General features: G+C 38.4%; 1 protein-coding gene across 1 annotated transcript in view; it reads left to right on the forward strand.

Annotated features, from left to right (window-relative positions):
- slc6a2 (solute carrier family 6 member 2) overlaps positions 1 to 16109 on the forward strand; it is a 39762-nt gene extending 23653 nt beyond the window's left edge. Inside the window, exons 7-14 of the mRNA XM_007889489.2 lie at positions 2043 to 2167; positions 4452 to 4564; positions 5461 to 5589; positions 8098 to 8197; positions 10212 to 10312; positions 12708 to 12875; positions 13495 to 13566; positions 13854 to 16109. Coding sequence (XP_007887680.1) covers positions 2043 to 2167; positions 4452 to 4564; positions 5461 to 5589; positions 8098 to 8197; positions 10212 to 10312; positions 12708 to 12875; positions 13495 to 13566; positions 13854 to 13877 — 832 coding nt within the window. The 3' untranslated portion in view covers positions 13878 to 16109. The remainder of the gene's footprint in view (positions 1 to 2042; positions 2168 to 4451; positions 4565 to 5460; positions 5590 to 8097; positions 8198 to 10211; positions 10313 to 12707; positions 12876 to 13494; positions 13567 to 13853) is intronic.
- Positions 16110 to 24321: the final 8212 nt, after the last annotated feature.

Raw genomic sequence — 24321 nt, forward strand, 5'->3', positions numbered from 1 at the left:
CAACATTGCCCTACATGTTCGCGTGATATGGTTTCTAAAATTGGTGTCATGGGTCTGACCCATGTTCAATGCATGTTTGGTTATACACCCATGTTTGTTCACTCTTCTGTCAATTAAGTTGCTTGGGTTTCCCTAGTTCAAATTGTAATGAACTATTCAACCACACTTCAACTGATCTGTACAAATCTCTATTGATTAACACTGACACACACTTCTATTTGTTATTTCCTCCTCTTAACCCGAGAAATGTGGCTCATTCAAGTGTTGGCTGAATCTGAGGCAAATGAGTTACAGAACACAAGTGAAGTCAGATATTCCTTCCATTTAAAACTCTGGTCTCTTGGACTATGACAGATGGTGGTATCTGTATTGTGCAATGTGTGTCTTTGTGTTCAGAATTTAATTGAAATTTTTCAGGGGAAAGCACGGAACTAAAATAAAGATTATCTAATGTAACACTAGATGCTTGTTAGTGCATTCCTGTCAAAAAGCCAAACATAACCATTTAAAAATTATCTAGAAGCTTCTCGTTTGTTGGGCAGCTTAATATGGCACTGCAGGAAAGGACCAGTTGGAGAAATTTCAGACTGGCGGGCAAAGTGGAACATATCTGAATCAATGAAATTGTAAACTTTTCAAATCCTACACTGATTAATTTTACAGACCAACCTTCTACTTCGCACATTTCCCATCTGAATAGCACTACAGGGCTTATCGATGGGCATTGTAGGAATGGAATTGTAGAAGATAGCGCTCCTTATTCCAGGGAGTTTTGCCATCAGTAATCCATTTCAAAATCATGACTAATAATTAACATTTGGTTTCTGTTGATTTTGAAACTATTATTTTAAACAGTGAGCTGATGAAAACAAGAGTCAAGGAATTAATTGACATTACTGACTGTTAATCTTTGAAGTTTTGCTTGCTTAACTTCAAGGGTTATTGTGTTACAACTTCGATGTTACTATTCTGAACCATGATTTATATTATAAAGACACTGTAACCATGGTACAATAATGCCATAGAGATATGGTTCTGTTGTATGTCTGCTGGAGAATCACTACAACATTGGCAGCAATTTACCACTAAGTACGCAGTGAAAATGGAGCCTTGTGCAATGTGAATTACACTGGAGCCCCACTCCTGGAAGGAGAAATTCCACCTGGGTCTAGACTTGGACATTTTCCTTAGCTTTTCAGAGTGTGAGCGTGCAAATTTTGTAGCATTCTTCCTATTCAGTCTTACGGGTGAAGCTAGTTTATTGCAATTTTTCTAAGTCTGGTGGAAAGGAATGACAACATGCTTGTTCCCTCTAATCCACTCAAGAGCCTTTGGGACATCCATGAATCATTTTTTATGTTATTAAAGAGCCAATTATAGTTTTCTAAGAACATTGTGGGGAAAAAAAGGCACACATGATGAAGAATCTTTAAAATTGGGACTCAGATCAAAGATGTGCATTTAAACAGCATCTTTCACTCTGGTCGTATGCCTCAAAGCGCATGGCAGGATTTTATTGTAAAGTGGTGTCATTGTATTTATTTTGTGGATGAACATGGTAGACAATTTGCACACAAGTAATGTCCCACGAACAGCCATGAAGTGAATGCCATATTTTATCGAGGGGATTGTTAGACAAGACTCCAGGAGAAGTGTAGGAATATGGCTTCCTATTCCACTTTCTTATATTGGCAGTTCACGCCTGGCATTATAAATCCAGTCTACACCTCAGTGTCAGTTAATTCTTTTTATGAAATGTTCAATTCACTTTACAGTATATTCTGTGAAGCGCTTTGAGATGTCTCGAAGATGTGATAAGGCATTATATCAAATGCAAGGATTATTATTATTACACATGTGGTGACACTCTCTGTTTTTTCAATGACATTTTGTAGTCACATTTTATATCCTTGGTGTCCATGTATCATTGGACTGAACCAGGAGCAAACGTTCTATACTTTATTTTCTTTTAATATATGACTCACAAATGATTGTAACCCATATTCTCGGTAGTTACATGGCCTATCTTATGTTCTGTGCAGGGATGCTATTCTCACCAGCTCCATTAACTGTGTGACCAGCTTCTTCTCAGGATTCGCAATTTTCTCTGTATTGGGCTACATGGCATTCAAGCATGGAGTTGACATTGCTGAGGTAGCAACAGATGGTAAGCACATTTGTTTTTCCAAGTTTTCTGCCTTTCTCTTCTGAAAACATGGACTCCTGCTGAGGAATAGGACCACAGATGCCAGCAACCCACTGGTGTGTTGCCAAAGTTGTCAGTCTTCCTGCCTAGGCCCAGACTTTGTTAGGCTGTACCATGTTGTTATGTGTGTGTGTTGTGTGTGAGTGCGGGTTGGGGTAAACAATTCCAAATCACTTGCTAACTTCATTCAATATTCAAACTTATGCCCTTTCTACCAGGGGTCGATTACTAGTGATCGGCAGTGGGAGTTCTTAATGTTTTCGTCCCTGGGAACACTGAGGCGAAGTGTAGCACCACTAATGCTATCCTGTTTGAAGTCAGCTATCTTGGGATGGAGCAGGGATCATTTGCTCTGTGTGACTCCCTACCAAACCAGTTAGGCACCAAACCCTTAGGATATAGATACTGTTTCAGTTCAGTTTCCATTTCAAGTACACAGCAGCAGACTAGAAATGTTTTGGTCCTCTGTGAAAAAAAATTAGTACTTTTAACTCAGTTCAGGCTGCTACTTCAGTACAATGCAGGGGTCAGCTGCCAATGTCCCATCTGCCTGCGCAAGTGGACATTAAAAGATCCCGTGGCACTATTCAAAAAGAGAAGGAAATTTCTCCCATTTTCCCTGGCCAACAATCCCCCGGATAAAAATTGGTCATTCACCTCATGGCTTTTTGTGGGATACTGCTGTGTGCAACCTGCCCGCTCCCTCCGTTCAGCGGGCTTCAGTCTGCTCCATGTCCATCGATGGCTGGGCTTTCAGACTCTCTGCCCCCACAATCTGGAACTCCATCCCATGGTCCCTTCGTCTCACTTCCTTCCTTGCCTCCTTCAAGGCCGGTTTCAAGACCCTTCTCTTTGTTTGTGCCTTTGGTCGCCCTCCCACCTCTCTGCCTTCCCTCACCCCTACACCACCCCTCCCCCATGCTCGGGCCCCGACATCTGACTGTTCAGCGCTTTGGGACGTCCTCCCGACGTGAAAAGCGCTCTATAAATGCGAGTGCGGGAGCGTTTGCCTACAAAATACAGTCACCACATCTTACAATTAAACCTCTGAAGCTCTTTGAGGCACAAACAGTGCTATATCAAATACAAGTAGTATTATTGTCTGTTATTATACCTGATACTCTTTAAAATACACACAAGGTTAATTTCAGGCTCCTGGCACAAAATAATGCATTCAGTCGATCTAAGTGGCGGCAACCATAACTAAGTCCTTTGTTTTCATGGGTATCAGTCTCCTAGGAATTGTACGCCGCAGAAATGCACTCTCTGTGCTCAGTGTTTTTTACAACACAAGAAAAATCACTGTATGCTTCTTTGTGCCTCCCAATATAAAAATTGGTAACAAGTTCAATATTTGGTGAGCATAGTGCATGGTTTCAGGTGGATTGTGCATCAAATAAAGGCTGTGCAGTTGCCAGGTCTGTTGAGACAGAGTTTGTTCTTCAGTAGACTGTCCTGCTCTTCTCCTCTTGCCTCTACTAAGGAAAATATGCAGAATCAGCTTTACATGTAATGAACGTTTTCACCTTAAAAGGGGACCTCTTAAAATTAGAGCTTAGCTGATTGAAAGAAGATCAGAAAACTTCTCACAAAGGGTTTTAAGAATGTGCCCCAGAAACCTGTAGTTGGAGATTGGTTTGGGATGTTCCATCATTAAATATTAGTTTTTTTTAACATTGACGACAAATTTATTATAATCCTAGACGTATATTATCATTTTACTATTTTTTGCATGGATCTTAATTACATGCAGCTGAAGAGCTTAAACCTCTCTCTAAGATGAAGTATTGATTAGGACTGCTCTGCCACTCCTTACAATTTTGTGGTTTAAAATATGATCTTAAGTGGATACTTCAGCTTAAGGACAAATATAATTTAGATACAAGTCCCGGCTGTCATTGCTTTCATGTGCTGTACTGTTGAGAAGTGTTGTGTTGGTGTACACTGTGATTTCCCACATAGGGAATTCCAATTTCAGCCAACCTTCAGAGGGAGATGCCAAGTAGGTCAAACATGTCTGTTTCAAGGGTCTTACATATTCCCGTTAGCTGCAATCCAATGAATTGGTTTGCGTGTGATAAGATACCTTAAAAGTGGCTTACAAGACAATTCCTGGAAATGTTGTCCCTCTCCAGTTTAAAATTCCAGGAAACTTTGTTGCTTACAGAGCTCCAATGTTTTTATAGAAAATGCATGTATATTCTTACAATTTGGTTTGTTTACGGGTTGCTGCTCTTGTTTTCAGGTCCAGGTTTAGTGTTTGTTATTTATCCTGAAGCCATCTCAACTCTGCCAGGGTCAACTTTTTGGGCTATTATGTTCTTCATAATGCTGCTGACTTTGGGAATTGACAGCTCAGTAAGTAATATCGTATGTAGTTTTGCTGCATTGCTATCTTAAAATCCGGTTGACCTATTCTCTATTACTGCACACTAATGCATTACAAATGTTCAAAGACAATACGTGCACCAGATCTCTATGCCTGAGCTCCTACACTTGGTAAATCACAAAGCAACATAACAGCTCAACCTTATGATACACCATTAGCACCCTTCCCCATGCACTTAAGTTGAAGGTCAAATGTATCTAATTCTCTAGTCAGTAACTGTTGTCCCATTCCCTTTAACCGCATTAACACAATCAAATTTCTATTTTGTTTTCCCCATTTTTTCCTAGAAAGTCAGTTTTTTGATCCCTCAACATTGAGTGTTCTTCATCCGTGAACCTAGACACTTGCTGACAACAAGCCTTTTGATTATGAAGAAAATATGAACAAGGAAATGCTATTTGATCTATCAGACTCATTCCTTCCACAAATCATGTAAAATCTATTCCGTAATAGACTCTATTCCCCTGCAGCAAAAAGTATTTCCAGAATCCATATCTGACCTGAGATATCTGGAAGGATGAGATCAAATCAACTGAAGGGCTTTCTTCATTCAAACTTGTGATCCTCCATTCATCCACCCTCATCGGCCTGACATTTCCATAGTTCCGTCAGTTCAGAAAGCTTTTGATCAAGTTAAAACTGACCATTTCTAACTGGTGCTAAGTTGTTTCTCAAAAGTCGTTTCTAAAATGAGTCACTTACAGGGGTATGGTGGCAAAGGCAGGTAAATGGGACTGAAAAGATTGCTCTTGAGGGAGAAGACACAGACACGATGGGCTGAACATCTTTCTTCTGTACCGTAAATTTCTATGGTTTGAAATTGATAGCATATTCTTCTTTCTGATGTATGGCTTGTTATTTTCAGATGGGAGGGATGGAAGCAGTTGTTACTGGAATTACGGATGACTTCAAAATTCTGAAGAAGCATCGGAAGCTTTTTAGCTTTGCGACTGCAGCAGTCACGTTCCTGGCGGCATTGGTTTGTATCACCAACGTAAGTCTGATGTTACTAACGCTCACATTGACATTACAGAGATGAAGCAATCACAATAGCAGGAACAGCTTTATCATTGTGATGATAACAGTGCCCGTTCACTGAAACAAATAGCGAACCAGTAATTTAAGGGTATTAAAATAAAACTTCAATTTGTCATTGCGCCTTTCACATTGGGAGGATGTCAATCTAACGAAAATAGAACATTTTAAAGCGATTACTGTGCTCACCCAGTCGCCGTTTTCATTCTAATCTCTTTGCAGGAGCCACTGACAAGAGTTACTCGTTGAGTGATCGTTAGTCCTGTGTAGCACTTGTAAGGCCCATCAATACTCTACCTTGTCGTGAGCAACCACGTCATTCATTACACTGCTGGCCCATATTCAGCTGAAAGAAAGACTCAGTTCAATGAGAGGCCAGTTTCCGAGAAGAATCCCACACGCACATACTTACGAAATAATCCTTGTGTTGCATATTACTTTAACTCAAAGCATATCATAGGGAATCGGTATCTGTGACTCTGTATTTGTAGATAATTGCAGCAGCCAATTTGTGCACAGCAAGGTTGATTAACTTGAAGTGAATGACCACTTTATCTGGAGGTTTGTAGACCACAGGACACCAGGAGCAACTCTGTTCTCTTTGTTGCAGTTCAGAGAGAGGACAGAAAGTTACGCCCGACATTTGTTCAACAACAACAGTAAAATTACTTCTGTAAAGCACCTTTCATATCAGGAGGGCATCCCAAGGCACTGAACAGTCAGGGATCTGGACCCGAGCGTGGCGGGCAGGTTTGGGATGAGGGAGGGCAGAGGGGGTAGGAGGGTACCTGAAGGCGCGGTCAAAAAGGAGGGTCTTGAGTCGTGCCTTGAAGGAGACAAGGGAGGGAGCGAGACAAAGGGATTGCGGAATGGAGTTCGAAAGAGTGGGGGCAGAGAGGCTGAAAGCTCAGCCGCTGATGGTAGGGCGGGTCGGGCGGGAGACCTGGAGCAGGCTGGAGGATTTTGAATTTTATACTCTGAGGGATGGGGAGTCAGTGGATCCGGGTGGGGGTGATGGGGTCACAGAACTTGGTGCGGGAGAGGACATGAGCTGCAGAGTTTTGGATGATCTGCAGCTTGTGGAGGGAAGAGTTGGAGAGGCCGACAAGGAGGAAGTTTCCGCAGTCGAGTCTTCAGTGTTATTACGAAAACATTTTAAAAATGGACTGTCTTGGAAAGCTAGCATTTCTTGGGAGTCACCATTGATTATTCTGTAAATCAATGTGTGCTCAGTAAATACTGAATGAATTGTAATAATTGCACAATTAAACAAACAAAAGTTTGGCCTCACACCAATAAGCCTCTTAAATAACAACTGTGGGCAGAAGAGTGGACGCAATAACAGTTGTATAATCTGCAAATTAAAATAACTCTGTCTCTAAACGCACATCAGTTTTTTAATTGCTTTCAAACGGTGTTGATAATCTCTGGAAACCAAATCAAAATCAGTTACTGAGGAATTGCTTGCTTGTTTTGAATTGCGTGATTCATATAATTGAGGTACTATACTGTGCATTTGAAACAGATGTTTACACTGAGTGCATTCCAAAGCAGCAAAGGACACTTGCCTAAAAAGTCACTCTGTTCTGTTTCTGACTACAGTTTACTCCTCAGAAAAACGTCTTAAATGAAATGTCTTAATGCTTCTTATTTATAGACAGCGTTTCAATTGTATCCATTTGGAATCTCCGTTTCATTCCGTTCATTTCATATTCATAGTCATATTTAACATAGATTCTCGTGTGGAGTATAAACATCAGCTGAACTGAACGGGCCAAATGTTTCTGAGCTGTACCCTCTATGAATCTATGCTTTTTATCCATAGTTTGGTATTTTCTGATAAATTACACACCAAGGTTAGATAAGTTAATGAGGATGAAATGAATGTACAATGGTATCATACAGTAGATTAACTTCAGTCGACAAAAGCCAAAATGTTAGTTTTAATACAAATAATATTAAATACTAAAATATTATTTTCAGAAAGAACTTGCATTTCATAGCCCCATATTATATTGAAATATGACAAAATACAACACAAGTAATTATTGTCAAGTGTAGGGACAGCTTAATAATTCAGAGATACCTGAATAAAGATTAGAGTTACGAAGTGCCATTCCAGGGCAGAAATCCAGAAGTTTTTCTTTACTCAGAGAGTACTTAATTTTCGGAACAGGTTGCCAGGAAGTGTGGTTGAGGCCAGAGCACTGGGATTTTTTTTGAAAAAAAAGCTTGAATTCAAGATGAGAGGACAGTAGGTGGGTATTCTGAAAGGATGAAAACAAAAGGGCCTTCTTCACCCAAACCACTGTTGAATACGTTAATGGTTTTATAGTGCTAATTTGTATCATTATTATAGATACTGTCACAGTAACCTTTACCTCAAGCATTGTACCTTTTGACTTTTTTTACTCAAAATGAATTGATAAAGAACTATTTAAATCTTTATATTTTTCGCCTCTTACAGGGTGGAATTTATGTGTTTACAATGTTGGACCAGTTTGCTGCAGGGACGTCTATCCTTTTTGGAGTATTAATAGAAGCCATTGGAGTCTCATGGTTTTACGGTATGTTTTATTTCATATTTCAATTGTAACCTGCCACAATATCCTTGCTTTATATTATGTTAAGAGGCTTGAAGTAACGTTTAAGTCTTGCACACTATTCCGAATTTGCAAGCATCTGTAATAGGTGAGTAGCAATGACTTCCTTGATCTCTAGCAATATAAATGGTGCCAGAAAAAGAATAGAAAAGGGTCTGTAATGATCTTGGTAATGCAGCATGAAATGCGGATGGAATAGATTTTTCAAGGAAAGCTCATTCCATGAACCATTTTTTTCTAAAATGGACTTTGACGTAAATGTGAATGCAGCAATGTTCAGAATCTCATTCCCTGAATCTAGTTGTTGTGCTCCTTGTGCCATTATTACTGTTACTGCGTTTCGAGTCACACAGTTGTATGCAGTTCTTAAAGTGATATTATGCAGCGGTGTCATTTGAGGCTGTTGATCAATGTTTTAACTGACAAGAGATGACCTGGTGAAAGACAGATGATATTGCATTGTAGCCCTTGGCTTTAATTAGAGTCTGCTGTTGATGTGATCTGGCATTTCTTCTTCCACCTCTTGACTGAGAATGGACCCTAGTAGTCTATCCAACCCAATGGGACTGTTGTCATGAGCCTCAAGGCATACATGACATTTAAAGAAAGTGAACGTTGTTGAGAGATTTGGATTTAAGCTAATCTTAATCATAAAAGTCATGTAGAATGAAACAGCCACAACTGCAAGTGTAAATATCACCTTGTGTGGATGTGAACGGAGCTGTGTGGAAAATCATCCGTTCACTAGGATCACTGGGAAGACAGTAATGTGTATTGCCAGGAATTTGAGCTGAGCTTTCAGTGAACAAGTCGTAAAAGAAAAATGTAGCATTTAAAACTTTCAGTAAAGGAATTGAAATCTGAATACACATCACCTGACTTAGCGCTTGTGATGCAGAACAGAAATGTTAACCGCATTGTTAACCTTCTTTGTAAATAAGCTTGTGGTTCATGCAATTTTAATATTTATATTGAAAAAGATATTTCTAATATTTATGAGTCTCTCTTCCAAATTATTGAGTAAAAGTTATTTTCTTTCAAAAAAAGCAAACAGTGTGAATTGGAAGAATTTATACTATTCAACTTCACCATTTTATGTTGCAAAAAAAAGCTACGATTCCAAAAGCGGAATTTGTGGTTTTAAACATAATATAAAAGTATTTCAATGGTTCAAATATCAAAAAAAATCATCTAAAAATTCATGCCAAAAGTTTAAACAGCTTATTTCTATCCATTCAAACTGCTGGCCTTTGTTTGGTTGAATGTTTTATAACTACCCTTTCAGTTAATGGTCAAATCAATCTTGAAATTGAGGAAACACATCTCAGCTTGCACTGAATATCAAGTTGCAATTATATAGCGCCTTTCGTGAAGGATGAACATCTCAAAAGCACTTCATAAAAGCAATGGAATCATCGCACCTGAAGGGCTTTGAAGTCGATCTGAAGGCATAAGTGGGATTTTGAAAGTAAGGAGAGAAGATCTAAGTTGAAGTTATTTTTGGGTTACTGTTAAGTTTAGGAGAGAGTTCCAGAGAGTGTGGGTATAGTGGTTGAAGTCTGGGTCACCGATGCTGGAAAGGAGGGAATGAAGAACAAGTATTAGACCATAGTTGGAAGAGTAGAGAACATGGACGGAAGAGAAGAACTTGATAGGTCGGGAAATACTGCTGAATTATAAAGAAAGAGAGAGACGAGATCATGAAGCAGTTTGAAATTCAGGGTGAGAATATTAAAGTGGATCTGCTGAGCATATGTTGATGAATCCTTTTAAGACCAGTTTTTTTAATACCCTTTTTTAAAGTTGGTTTCTGCATTTAGAGAAATTACAATGTCCATCTAGATTCCTTTTTTCTCTTGTGACTTGAAATAAAGTTCCCTAGTTTTTACCTGCAACTAAATTGAAAGGGAAGGTGAACTACCCACCAATGTTTCACCGATTCTCTTATTTGTTCTGTGTTTTTTCCCTTTTCTGTTAGGAGTTGACAGATTCAGTGAAGATATTGAGAGAATGATGGGTTCCAAACCGGGTCTCTATTGGAGAATCTGCTGGAAGTTTGTTAGCCCAGCATTTTTACTGGTAAGCAAACAGGAGGGTAACAATTTACTAACAATTGATCCCCAACCTCATTCAAATGTACACGAGTAAGGTCACTAAATGTATCAAAATAATATGCAGTGGTGTAACAATGGTGCAGTAGGTGGCAGAGAGGATAATTCTGTTTTTCAGAGATAAACTGGATTTATTCTAGATAACATAATTAGGAGGAGTAGCCAAGGGTCAAATCTCAAAGGCTACCTAACCACTGAAAGCTGCGAACCAACCCGTTTAGATTGTGTTTCATGAATGGCAACATGAAAAACCTCGAACCTTCACCGAGTTATAAGAACATAAGAAATAGGAGCAGGAGTAGGCCATTCAGCCCCTCGAGCCTGCCCCGCCATTTAATAAGATCATGGCTGATCTTCTAACCTAATTCCATTTACCCGCCTATTCCCATATCCCTTAATCTAATCGGTGCTACAGAACAGCCTCATTGCATGAACGGAACAAATCAGAACTTAGTCAACAGATTTAATTGGAAAATCTCATGTGGAATTTTGTGATTCCATCAAGAAGTATATGATCTGGATTGACGAGAACCTAACTCATTTGATACAGATGCAAATATTGTCAGTTACGTGTAGGTACAAATGATAATAGAAGATGACCTGCCAGAGCAAAGTAATGGTATATAACACTGATCCACTTCACTAAATAACCTTGCTTTAATACAATGGTTTCAATATTAAAACACTTTGCAGAAATTTGAATAAACATCTTTTATAACTCAAAACAAGCAATATAAGAACATGCAATAGGTGTGAAGAACAGGGCATTAGTAGATGTTTTATGACATTAAGACTTAAAATAAAATAGAAGTTAAGGAGCAAGCAAAGTCAGTGTGACACTATAAACTGAAATACTGAAAACCCGGCTTATTTTTATCAATTAACATATCTTGAATTGCATACATTTTATAAACAGAGAGATTAAATGTATCTGTAAGCAAATCAACAGAAAATTTTAGGGCAAATTTTGCACTTAAAAGAAATGGAAAGTATAAACAGAGCTGCATTTTACAAAGAGGATCTTGTAACCTTTCCTTAAGGTTATGAAATTGGTCGCATTTATTTAATCAGAAGCAACATGCTTTTGGCAGGAGCCTGGATGTGCAGCTGGTAGATGTCAGAATCAAATCATGAAGTTATGTTTCATGTGTCTTATTGAATTTAGTTGCATTGGCATTTCCCTGGCTACACCTTACCTCTTTGCAAGAGAATATGTGTAGCCTTTGACATTCAATTCTGCCAGTTCTGTTAGGTAACAAATTTCATATGACAGGGCTGGAAATTACATTGTGGTCGTTGGTGCACCAAGAAATGGAACAATTAGTGAACAATATGTGATATTCAAAAAGATATTGAAAATCCATACCGGACAAAAGTTTCTGCTCAAATCTGGATTCATGTTCTACATAGTATTTCAAAGGTAAACTGAGTGTACGACTAGCACATCCCTTGCCATCCAACTGGAAGAATGTAGGTTTGGCTCCCAGCACTATCTGCTTGTTAAATGTTCTCCTTCAGCAAGCCGACTCTGGCTGAGAATAACTAACTCAGCACGCACTAAGGAACCAGCTGGGGACTTTCCACCTCTCTACGACTCAGCTTCACTCTATGCATTGGGTTAATTAACTGAGCCATCAGCCAAACACTGAATCACTCATCATTGAAGCCATCGTACCACACTTTTATATACTTTATTTATTTTCAGACCTTCATACTACCAATGGCTGAGCCCCATCTTATTGCCCATGTCTTTTCCCCTTTCCCTGGATGCACTATACGTGCTTATTATTAGCATTTAATAAATGTTAATAATATTTGCATTTGGTTTAGCGCCTTTCACATCAGGAGGATATCACAACATGCTTCACAGGATTTACTGTGAAGTGTAATGGCTGTGTATTTTGTAGGCTGTAAATAATTCACAAATCACATGCCTGACTATTGAGACCTCTGTTACACTGACTTGTGCCTAGCTACATCCTACCCTCCTATCATATACTAGGTCCACCCCAGACTCCACCATCTCATTTACTTCACATAAACTTTATTTTGGAAGTCGGATCCCACACAGCCTCCCTTACAATCTCACTATCCTGCCAATTTCCTACAACATGGAAGCTATGACTTCTGATTGCTGCAATAAAAGTGCCAGATAGTTTTGACTAGATTGGAAGTTAATAAGTCAATTTCTGTCTTGTTCATTGGTGATGTAAATATCTAAGCTTTTGCGTGTGTATTGGTCAATCTTCATTCGAAAGCTACAATTTGTCTCATTTCATTCGCTACAGTACTACTTATTCAATCAACCAACTTCCAGACAAAGATTACCAGTATGAATAACCTGCTATGTTTTACTCTTTCAGTTTGTAGTGATTGTCAGCATCGTGAAGTTCAAGCCTCTAACCTATGATGAGTACGTATTTCCAAACTGGGCAAATCTTATTGGATGGGGAGTTGCAATGTCTTCAATGTTACTGGTGCCAGTCTATGCCATTTACAAACTGCTGTCGGTTCCTGGGACCTTAAAGGAGGTTAGTACCAGAATCAGCTCCCAGGCTTTAATAATCCAAGGTTTGCTTCTAGAGCTAAGTAATTCGATCTGGAATTTATCAACCATTTCCATTTCTGAGGAAATCCTGTATTATTATTATTATTAAGAATGATTTGACTTTATATAAGCTCCCTTCATGTAAAATAAATGCCTCAAAGCACTTTGTGAAATAAATTTGAATTAACCTAATATAATTTTTTGAAGAAGGCTGATGATGTGGAAATAAATAATAATGTATTTGTTATGCAACCAACATATGTCTAATTCAGGGGGTTAAATAATTATACTGATCCTTGAAAAAAATGTGGGATCATACTTTTAACTAAATTAGATTGATCTTTATCCAGAACAATGTCAATTAATAACCCTGTTTCTAGGTTCTAACAGATTAATAATCAACACAATTGTGAAACACTCACTATACCTGTCAGAGAAAGCGTTTGTAACTTTCAAAACCCGACAGTCTAGTCCAACATTCATCTAATTGTAAGAAAGGTGTTTTCTAAGAGATCATTAGCTAAAACATGTAAAGTGAGCAAATTCTAGAGAGTTTATTTTTTTACAAATGATTACAATGGATAATGTTTTTTCTCCCTTAGAGAATAGCCTACTGCGTCACTCCTGAAAATGAACATTATCTTGTCAAACAGGGGAAAGTGCGACAATTTAAAGTAAGTGAAACTGGTTATTCCTTCCACCTTCCTACCCATCCCCCCAAAATAGTTTAAATGAATCCAATTTCCATAGTTACTTAGAACTATGTCTGTGTCACTTTAGATAAATAATAATAAATTGGTCACTTCAATCCACGACTGTGTCTCGCCCACAAATACACAGTCAATTCACTTTACTGTTTATTCTGTGAAGTGCTTTGCGACGTCTAGAAGACGTGAAAAGCACTATATCAAACACAAGGATTATTATTATTAAGTAACGTTATCATTTGATCACTTCCTAGCTCAAGCATTGGCTCACGATATGACAGCTGAAAAAAAACTTTACAGGGGACTCACTGCAATGGGTGAAGAAACAACAAACTCCTGGATTTTGAACACTTTTTTTCTATTGAAGTGGCGGAGATGTCAGATTCCATTATCAATACAACTCAGTGGTGTGTCTGTCCTATAGCAGTGTGGCTGGCTTTTACCTCCTGACTTCTGTGGCTAATTGTACAGGAGTGTGGGGGATTGCTGCTGGCTATCTGCCACTGATTGTGTACCTTTGGATATCTCCACTTCTTTCCTTAGCAACATGCACACAGGGATTTGGTTTGGAATTCAAAAGCACCTGCGCGAGCAATATCACCTGGCACGCTTTCTTCTCATTGCATCGAAGGTTTAAAACAAAAAGAGTAGTTTGTTTGCATTAAAAAAACGTCCCACAGTTATGAGCTGGCCCAGAACTCCACTCCCTGGACTAACACTGCTTTGCCTACAAAGATATTCATCTATATCAACCAAATTATCTTCAGCTATATTATATATTCAAGTTCATAAGTGTATAAGAGGTCAGTTTCTCTCGCCTAACTGTGGCTCCTCACAAGACTAATTCCCTGGTGCATCCGAAGCCTTAAATTTTGCTAAATGTAGCTTCCACTTTTGAGTTGTCATGAGATATTTTGAAAGGAATTTTCCCCCCTCAATACCCACGCTACCTTCCTTCCGTCATAGCATCAAGCTGTTTTTCTTTAAAAGAGAGTGTTGCAGGAGGCACCTGTAAATATCACTTCCTGTGCACGCATTCCATGTGCAGGAAGCACCACTGAAGGCAGCCATTTAGTGGGACCTGGTTTATATCACTGAGTCTGGGGTATTGAACCCAGCCAATGAAGTTTTGTGATATTAGAAGAAAATGTCTCAACTTAGTTCCTATAGTTTCAATATAAGTGACAAATGTTAATGATACAAAAAGGCCTTCATGACAATAGTCTCAATCTGTGTATAAATATGGCTAAAAGTATTGCATTATTTAGTATTAATGGGTCTTATAAATACTTAAGAACTAAAATATCACTAATAAATAGGCTAGAACTAAGTGAGGGTGTAACATGGCCTTCCCCCTCACCCATTCTTCCAGTTGGAGGAAAGTCCTGAACAGATTACCCTTGAAATCCAAAGGTTCTCGAGCATCAACTGTAGAAATTTCATCCCTCCCTAAGTCTCCACTAGTCAGTGTGAAGTCGCTTTCTTCCACAGACTATCTTTCTGATCCCAGCAGCACTGTGTCCTGTGCAGTATTTCTCTCAGTCTCCACCTACCCCTCCGTACTTCAGTATTGTTCCAAGCAAGTATTTATCCATTTTTTAAAAAGAAGTTAATTTGACAGAGCATCGGCTGCATTTGTTGTGTAGGTGTGTGTGTGTGTACCATCTATGTGTGGGGGGAAAATAATGTATCCTAATCTTTAGCAATGAACTGTTTTCCGAATATGCCTCAAACCGCAATGAAAACATCAATGGAGTTAATTGAGGCATTTTCATTACCAGTGTCCTTTGCAGTTGCTTAAAGGTTGGAAATGTTGATAAGCATTTGGAACCGTTAGCGCGTCAGATTTTCTTCATAAATGTGTTTAGTTCCGTTTCTTGAACTATGTCCTTTCAAACAACACTTCAAGCTTTATCGTGTCAGCTAAACATTTTCCAAAGCAAACTGATGACCAAAAAAAAACACACGGATAATTTTACTGAGTAGTTTTCTTCCACTGTTTTTGTATATTTTTTTAAAAATAACTCATTGATTTTCTTAGGTTAGACAACTTTTAGCATTAAAATCTTATGCATTAAGATTTTTTAAAGCATCTTGTACATAATAGTTTCTAAATTGTAATCAGTTGTATGAAGTGAAGGAAAGAATATTAATCTGTCTGTATTAAAAATGAGTAGTATTCAAGTAACAGTAATGTTCTTCTTATAAAGATCATTGCAACTATTTCTGTGTTACATGTTTTCATATGTTAAATACACAAATGTATTTATCAGAAGTGTTTATAAAATGTGATTGTAAAATCTATATTTTATTGTATACCTACTGTTACATTTGGTCATGTGCTTTTGTGTAAATATGAACTGTTTGGAAGTGTATTATATTGAATTCCAAAATATTAAGATATAATATTGTGTACATTCCAAGTTCTGTTTAAAGTGAGTGAAAACTTATATACAGTAATGTAGTAAAATACGCACAATGTAACAATAAAGTGTATGCCCATCTGTTAAGCAAGTATCTCTGAAAGCAAATTCAACTGTATTCATCTTTATTACACCTCCCTTTGTTACTTAAACCAGTCCCAAGACATAAATGATCACTAATAACATTGCATTTTCATAAAACTTCAAAGCTCACTGAAACTTGCTGTAGCGCAAAGAACAATTTCATGAGTGTGTTATGCAATTTCCTCTCCAGGATTTAACATATAGTTTCAGCACAAGCACATGCTGATTGATGGCTGTAAATCTGAATACCAGAATATTAAGATAGAATTGTGTACATTCCAAGTGCTGTTTAAAGTGAGTGAAAACCTATATACAGTAATGTAATAAAATACGCACAATGTAACAATATGCCCATCTTATTATGCAAATATCTCTAGGTATGAAATTACACGTACGCTATCCTGGGCAAGAGCACAGTAAGATTGATTTCTCCTTAGATGTGGTGGTCATTTTCTACAAGCTATAGGACAACGTACAGTTTAGAGTATGCCTTCGAACACACTGGAATACACAAATCTCTAGAATATATGCAAATAGAATTATCTCAATCCATCCCAAATAGCCTGGGGCTAACATTGATGACGAGCCATAAACAGAGTCAATCCCAGCAACCAGACTTCTCGACCTTGATAGAGTGTGTCAGGAATAGGGTTTATTACAGAAAAGCACAGGTTTGAATACAACAGTTAAGGCACAATTGGCATCAGCAGCCCTGAGTTAGGAAAGGAAATTTGGGCAAAGCTCCCATTCCTGACTGGTCTAATAATCTGATTCAGTCCCAAACACTCTAGAGCAGAGGCCAACAGTGAAGCTTCACACACACCTTCCCTTGCCTATGAGTTTTCTCCCAGACAATGTTATACCCTTCAACCTTATTCCCTGTATGAAGCAGTTCAAATGTAATGTTAACCATCTGTGGTGAACCAGAGCTGCTGGAATATGACTTTGACTACAGGAAATCTGCATCAAGCCAATTGAAGGCACAGTGTAAGTTCTGTGCTCCCTGTAACCACTGAGTTTGGTTTGGTGAGTGATCTTGTTCATTATTTAAGCTGCCTCCAGCTATCGCTTTAACTTATGTAAAGATGGTCATCTTGACAGCATCCCGAGTCCGATGAAGGCACAGAGCAGTGAGTCAATAAGTGTTTAAAGAATTGCAGCATAGTAGTGAAGACAAAACTGATGTGTGGTGTTAAGGTTTTACACAGTTAAAGTCAGGGCTGACAAAAATGACTTGTCTATAGATTTACACCAATAATAATAATCCTTACATTTGATTCAGCACTTTTCATGTCAGAAGGACGTCTCAAAGCACTTCACAGGATTTATGGTAAAGTGTACAGACTGTGTATTTGTAGGGAATACAATTAACAATACTGTGAGTTAATAATTTTATAACTGGGCTTCTATTTGCGTATCCTTACAGGAGACATTGAAGGACTCTATAAATGCGTTGTTCGGAAGTGTAAAAGTCATGTTAGTTTCTGGATAGGCTTTTGAGCAAACCAAAGGAATTATTTTGCAGATAACTTTAACGTTCAAAATCCCCCAAGGTGTTACAGGTATCAAAGTGCAAAGGCAGACTGGAAAAATATCTGCAACAACAACAAATTACACTTGTATAGCGCCTTTCACGTAGGGAGGACCTCCCAAGGCACTGGATAGCAAGGGATTCGCACCTGAGTAGGGATTTGGTTTCAGGAGGGCAGGGAAGGTAGGAGTGGGAGGGTGACCTTAGAGGAGAATCTTGGGACGTGCCTCGAAGGAGGCAAGGGAGGAAGAATGACGAGGAGACTGTGGGTTGGAGACAGGAATTTACATAGCTATTTTCCCAGTGCCCTTTCAAATGTATGTTAAAGAAACTGTAATGAGAAGCTTGCCAACCTCTAGGTGAACTTTTCTAAAAACAAAGCACAGCTACTCACTCGTCACATGAAGTAGGTAGTTCTCATCATAGTGCGAATGTACACAATCTTAGAAGGCTTTCATAATATACGAAGAATCCTTGCATTATGTAAGGATTATGAAATCCAGATGCCATCTGCCACATAACATTGATATGATTCAGATCTTGCTGTAGAGTTAAACAAATTATTCTGTGCTGTCTAAACGAAGGAGTGCTTTGAATTCTAATACCTATTATTTCCAGCGTTACATAACCGTTCTGCTAGTTATCCTTTATCTGCATCTTTGATGTAGGAACAGATTTCTTTAAATATAAAAATAGTATTTTAACGGAAAAGCTTTCTACTTGGTGCCGCTTGTTCGGGCCATGCTGGGTGTCTGCCATATAACTGTGGCAATAACTTGCACTCTAATTCACTAAATAATAATAATAATCCTTGCATTTGATAGAGCGCTTTTCACGTCTTCTCAACGTCTCAAAGCGCTTCACAGAGTAGACTGTAAAGTGAATTGACTGTATATTTGTGGGCGAAATGCAGCAGCCAATTGTGCACAGCGGTGTCCCACAAACAGTCGTGGATTGAAAATGACCAATTTATTATTGTTTTGTTTTGGAGGGATTATTATTAGGGGTGTGGAGTAAGGAAACTCGCCCAAGGTTTCACCCTGCCTGGAATTGAACCCAGGTGTCTCGCTTGCAAGGCGAGTGCTCTAACCACTGAGCTACAGGACTCCACTAATATTGAATCTTAATGTAAGAAACAGCCTGCCAATGTTCTCACATTCGTGCAATAGAGTCTCTCTGGAGTTCAAGTCATGTTTCGGAGACACATTCAACCTTAGTACTTGTTACAATCCTTTCTGGCCCCTTACGAAGTTCAGACAGAGTACAAGGTTTAACATTATTCAAAACAAAAGCAAATTCTTTCCAAACTCAACAAAATGGTCTGCGCAATTGATGTGAATCCAATAGATAAATGCTGCATTGTGGACTATTCCTGCGCCACTTTTTCTATTCTAATTTTTTTCTCAACTCAGCTACTGAATGGATAAGACCATCAAGGAGTGCCCTAAGCAATGCCTTTATTCTACACATCCTCAGGGTTGTTTTCAAAAGTGCACAAGTATAGTACTGTATTGCTACACAGTTCAAGTACTGGGTGTTCGAGTTGGTATGGAGGAGCAGAGTAGAGATACATGAAAGTTAGCCTCTACTCTGACTAAGAGTACAGTTGAGTTATAATTTCTTCACTGAGATGTAAAATGTACAGTTTACACTGTAATCTAAATTTTAGATCTTTCCTAAGCATTGCGTATAAGGAGCAAATTCTTCATTAATTGTACGTTCCAACTGTTACCAAGTCAGTGACTACAAATCACACAGACTTGATGGGCCAAGTGACCTCTGACTATGCCAAAGATTTCTACGTTTCTATGATACTTTAGCTGAACTGTTGTAATCCTGGCTTTGCAGAATTTCTGATACGTTTTGTTGTAACACAATCCCATCATTAGGCCTTTCACCCGAAATGTTACTGTCCCTTCCTCCCCCTTTCAGACTCTGATTGACCTGTGGTATATATTTGGCATTTTCTGTTATTATTTCAGATTTCCATTCCTTTGAATTATTTTCATCGCAACTGAAGATCCAACTTATTTTTACAAAGCAGACAAGGACTCTATGCCACAGGGATTTGAACTCGCGAGCAGGACCAGTGCACATGGGTTCAAATTGGATGGTAAGATGTTAGCCAAAGGTCCCTTGTCAGATCTCTCTGTAGCTTATTAAAAATATTTGTACCGTTCCTAACTCTTTAGATGAGGCAGTGGTGTCACATGAAACAATTATATCATTATAATCAACTGGCTTGTCACATGAACAGGCTTTTTGGTTTTTAATATTGTGCAAGATATCAGGGGCAAGTTGACAATGGGAATCAATGAGAGCGAGTGCTTTGCTGTTCAATGCAAACTGGGTTCCGCAAGTCTCTATTTAAATCTTGCAATTCTCTGTGAATTTCTATGGCTTTTAAGCAGAAAATGCCTTAACAATATAGGCAATGTAAACTTCCTCAAGATTTGTCACCAACCCAGCCACAGGGTAATCAAAAGACTGTTAGAAATCCCTGGAGGTGAGTGTGGGGCCAGATAAGCTGGATGTGAACTTCTATTAACTCAGAGTATTTTCTTTGTCCCGTGCCAGGAACCACCGCAGTGTAGATATCTTGACCCAAAGCCCCTAGTTGCACTTTACAGCTGGGCTACTGAGAAGGTCAGAAGAGACCATTCACTTCTCCGCACAGGGAGCCAAGATCAATAATAACCCTGTGCTGTGCTGAACCCTGGCTGTCAACCAACACCCCCCCCTCCCTCCCCCCAACCAACACATGTTTCCAACAATTAGATTGGAGTTTTTTTGTGCACATGACCTGCAAAACATTTGATATTTTGGGGATTGTTTCAAATTCAGTTTATTATCAAGGCAGAGAAAAATGGTTGTGGCTTACTAAATGGTATTCCAAATAGGAAAGAAAAGCATTCGCAAAGCAGAAAGCATTGTTTGCTATGTTGTTTTTAATTGATGGTTAAGGCACGTGCTTTAATATTTTTCGAAAAGACACTGGAATGCCATTTAAAAGTACTTCAACTGACATTTCCGCAGTTCATTAATGGTTACCTGAGGTTTTCTAAACTCAATGTTGAACCTGTAAGTACAGCCCATAAGGTAATGTGTTCCAGCATCAAGATAACCCACAGCAGTGTGAATGGTGCAGAAGCTCTTACGAATCTTAAATCTCCACCGTAGGGGTATGAAACGCAGGCGGTCATTCACCAGCACTATTTTGCACAAGGGTTAATTTGTGACTTTGCTGAATCAAGTGGCTTGGTTCAATGATGCTTTCACTTTGGCTCATGAGAACATCAGCTGTAAAATAGTTAAGTGTGATAACATTTGAGCAAGTATCCAAAGCTGCAAGTAAGAGGATAAAGAAAGCTTGGAATCAGAACGGTTCATCAAGCCATCTCAATACGCAAGCAATGGAAAATCTCAGTTCTCTGAGAAGGAGAGGAAAAAAAGATGAGTTTGCAGGGTTATATAATCATGGGCTAACTATTTTGTGAGAAAAATAAACAAGGTGAAGAAAGGACAACATGGTTTAAAATGTCAGAGGATGAACTTCAGTGGAGGAATGAAGAACAGTCATGTTCTGTTGTTTTACAAGATCTGAGCCAAGTAAAATGACTTCAGTTTATTGTGGAAAGATTGTACCATCCCGTTTATGCAATAAGGTCAACATGTGTTTATTCTAAATGGTTTCCTGCAGAACGTCAGAAAAGTGTGCTGTTGCAGTCTGGGAACTTTTCTTGCATGAAATCGCATCAGAATGAACATCAAACAACCACTCCAGTTAATAGACGTATCATAATATTTTGAGTGTACCAGTCAGCCATTGATCTATCAGTTATTTATACTTTATTAATAATGATAATAAATCCTTGCACTTGATATCAAATCACTGAGTTGTCTCAAAGCAGAATTTACTGTGAATTGTTTTGTAAAAGTGTAATTGAGTTGTATGTAGTAAGTAGTGAAATACTGCAATTTGTTTAATTGAAATACCTATCATGCTGTTTCAAACTAGATAATTTGGTGAACTTTATTCATGAGATAATGCATGGATAACGGTACTTTTGTTGAAGCTCCTACTTTAATAACAATTGTGAAGATTAAAGATAAAGCTATGCCTATACTCAGCATAACTCCCTTTATTGTACAGACTATAATTAATATGCACTGGTTCAAGTAGATGTGAATATGTTATAGTTAGTAGTGATTAGAAGGTTTCCTCTTCATAAACTGGTTAGCACACATCTATAATGTTGGAGGTTAACAGTAGGGTTACTATAAGAATTGCCTTTTTTTTATTCCTTACGAGCAATGTTGTCTGTCCAGGTAAGGACAAAACTCAATCCACTTAAACTCTCCAACAATCTCTTGCTTTGTGCTTTATCATAACACAGCTTGTTGATTTTATTTCCCTATCTCGATCCAATTTTTCCAATTAATTCTACTTTTCTCTTGCTGTTTCGCTCTTGTGTAACGCGCCATTTTGTGGCCAAGAGGTCAGACAGATATCTTGATCTGAAGCCTCAGCCACCACTGCTATTGAGACAGCAACAGATGCCTTTGATTTTCCATCTGCTCTGCTGATGGAGAAGAGCCTGGGGCATCTCACAACTTTAGGAACTCACACTGTTCAGAGGAACTTTAAGGAAAAGCAACACTCACTAACAGATATTTTTTTCCTTTCCCCACTAAATATTCGTCAATTTTATGCTCATCAAAATAAAGTCCTTCCTGAAAAGTCTTCCCCAGGTGTGGCACCCATTCTGAATATGGAGACGGCCAGATCTTGTACAGCACAAGTTGATGTCAAGTGAAATTCACTTGATCCCAATGAAGTAACTCAGCAGAGTGTCCTTTACTGCAGCACAGTTCTACAGTCACACCAGTTGTCCTTGAACTCTCCGATAAAAACAGCAGATATCAGTGCTGAATCGGCAGCAGTGTTGCACATTTGACTCACACCAATTCCAGCCATCAAAAAGAGGAGAATTTTATCCTATCAGTTTGGAGCACGTTCAAACCTAGATTCCAGAATAGTAGTCTAGCCTTCTGCATCACCCATTCCCCAGTGAAGGTTTTCTTCCTGATGTAGAGGATTTAATCTTTTGGAAAAAACAGTGAAGTCCTGAATGTGGATAAGTCCAGTGAAGCTTCTTTTCTATGACATTGAGTGTGAAAGTGTGTTCTAACTTTTTACCTCATGATTGCATGAAGGAATGTGAGTTCATTAAACTTGTTGGGCTGATACAAGAACAAGCAATAAAAAAGCATAAGGAATCTTGAAGAACAAATAAGCTGATTTAAGTGGTCTACAGCAGGATGATACAAAAAGAGGTTAGTAAACTTTTGTTTTTTCTTTCCTCAAATGGGATGTTCTTCTATATTTGATGAAAGTACTCAGCCTCTGATGTCAGTGTTAAGTGCACAAAGTTCAGTGAGTTTGCAATCTGGTAATTCAAGTGCAAGATAAGATCTACATATGGGAAATGCTTGTGAAATGTATAATAATAATAAATCCTTACATGTGGTATAGCGCCTTCAGGTCGAGAGGATGTCTCAAAGCAGTGGCTGTATGNTTTTTTGTGGACAAATGTGGCAGCTAATTTGCGCACAGCAATGTCCCACAAACAGCCATGGATACTTCATTAAAGGAAGCCTATTCTGATTGGGAAGAGATGCACAACATTATAAATCATCATCCATTTCTGCCATTTCTGCTTTTGCAGGAAATGGGATATTCGTATAGTGCGTCTGTTTTATTTGTAATATGCAGCATTTCATTCGGTAAGTTTTAAATCACTTGTTCACTGTTGGTGCTTTGTACAACGATACAAGGAATGCAAAAGAAAATGGACAACCGTGGGGTGAGAGCTGCAATATATCATAACTGATTTGATGTGATTATTACACAGAATGTGCAGCAGATTCACTATAGATCGAATCTGTTATGAAATGTCAGTTTTCACTTCCTTATCGCAGTGAATCAGATTGCATTTAATCCATCCATGTTGACATCCCATTAAACCTATGTCAGAATTTTACTATCAATATCCTCTGCTGAATCGTTGTATTAGTTGTATTATATTCAACAGTGTGACAGGTGTACAGCACTCCTAATTACAGTAGCTTGCCCTTCAGGGAGAAGGTCCACCATGGACTAGATTTACTTTATTTTCATAGCATTTCGGAGCGTCCAGAAATTGCCAAATTGATGAATTCTGTCTTAACTCTTAAGCTGTTTTTTCTGTAGTTCTTCAAAGAAACTTATAAAAGCTTGGCTTCAAAACTAAAGCAGTATTTAAAAATCTGTCAAGTTCGTGATACTCGGAAATGGTAAGAAAATATAATAATACTTATTATGGAAATAATAATCCTTGCATTGGATATAACCAATGCTGATATGCTAATCTGCAATTAGTTGTTGGGAAGCAACATGTCTCTGATCACCTCCCTTCCTGCAGCCAAAGTGTCTGGCATCTAATTCTGGATGGTGTATCTAAGACCGAGATTTCACCATGCAGAGAGTAACAAGTATGAACCTGTGTCCTGAACTCCCGGCACACTGTAATTCAGTTTGTGTATAATAATAATAATAATCCTTGCATTTATCACGTCTTTGGGACATTTCAAAGTGCTTCACAGAATATACTGTAAATTAATTAATTGACTGTATATTTTGTG

This window comes from Callorhinchus milii, unplaced genomic scaffold (assembly GCF_018977255.1).
Source record: "Callorhinchus milii isolate IMCB2004 unplaced genomic scaffold, IMCB_Cmil_1.0 Scaffold14, whole genome shotgun sequence".
Lineage (NCBI taxonomy): Eukaryota > Metazoa > Chordata > Chondrichthyes > Chimaeriformes > Callorhinchidae > Callorhinchus > Callorhinchus milii.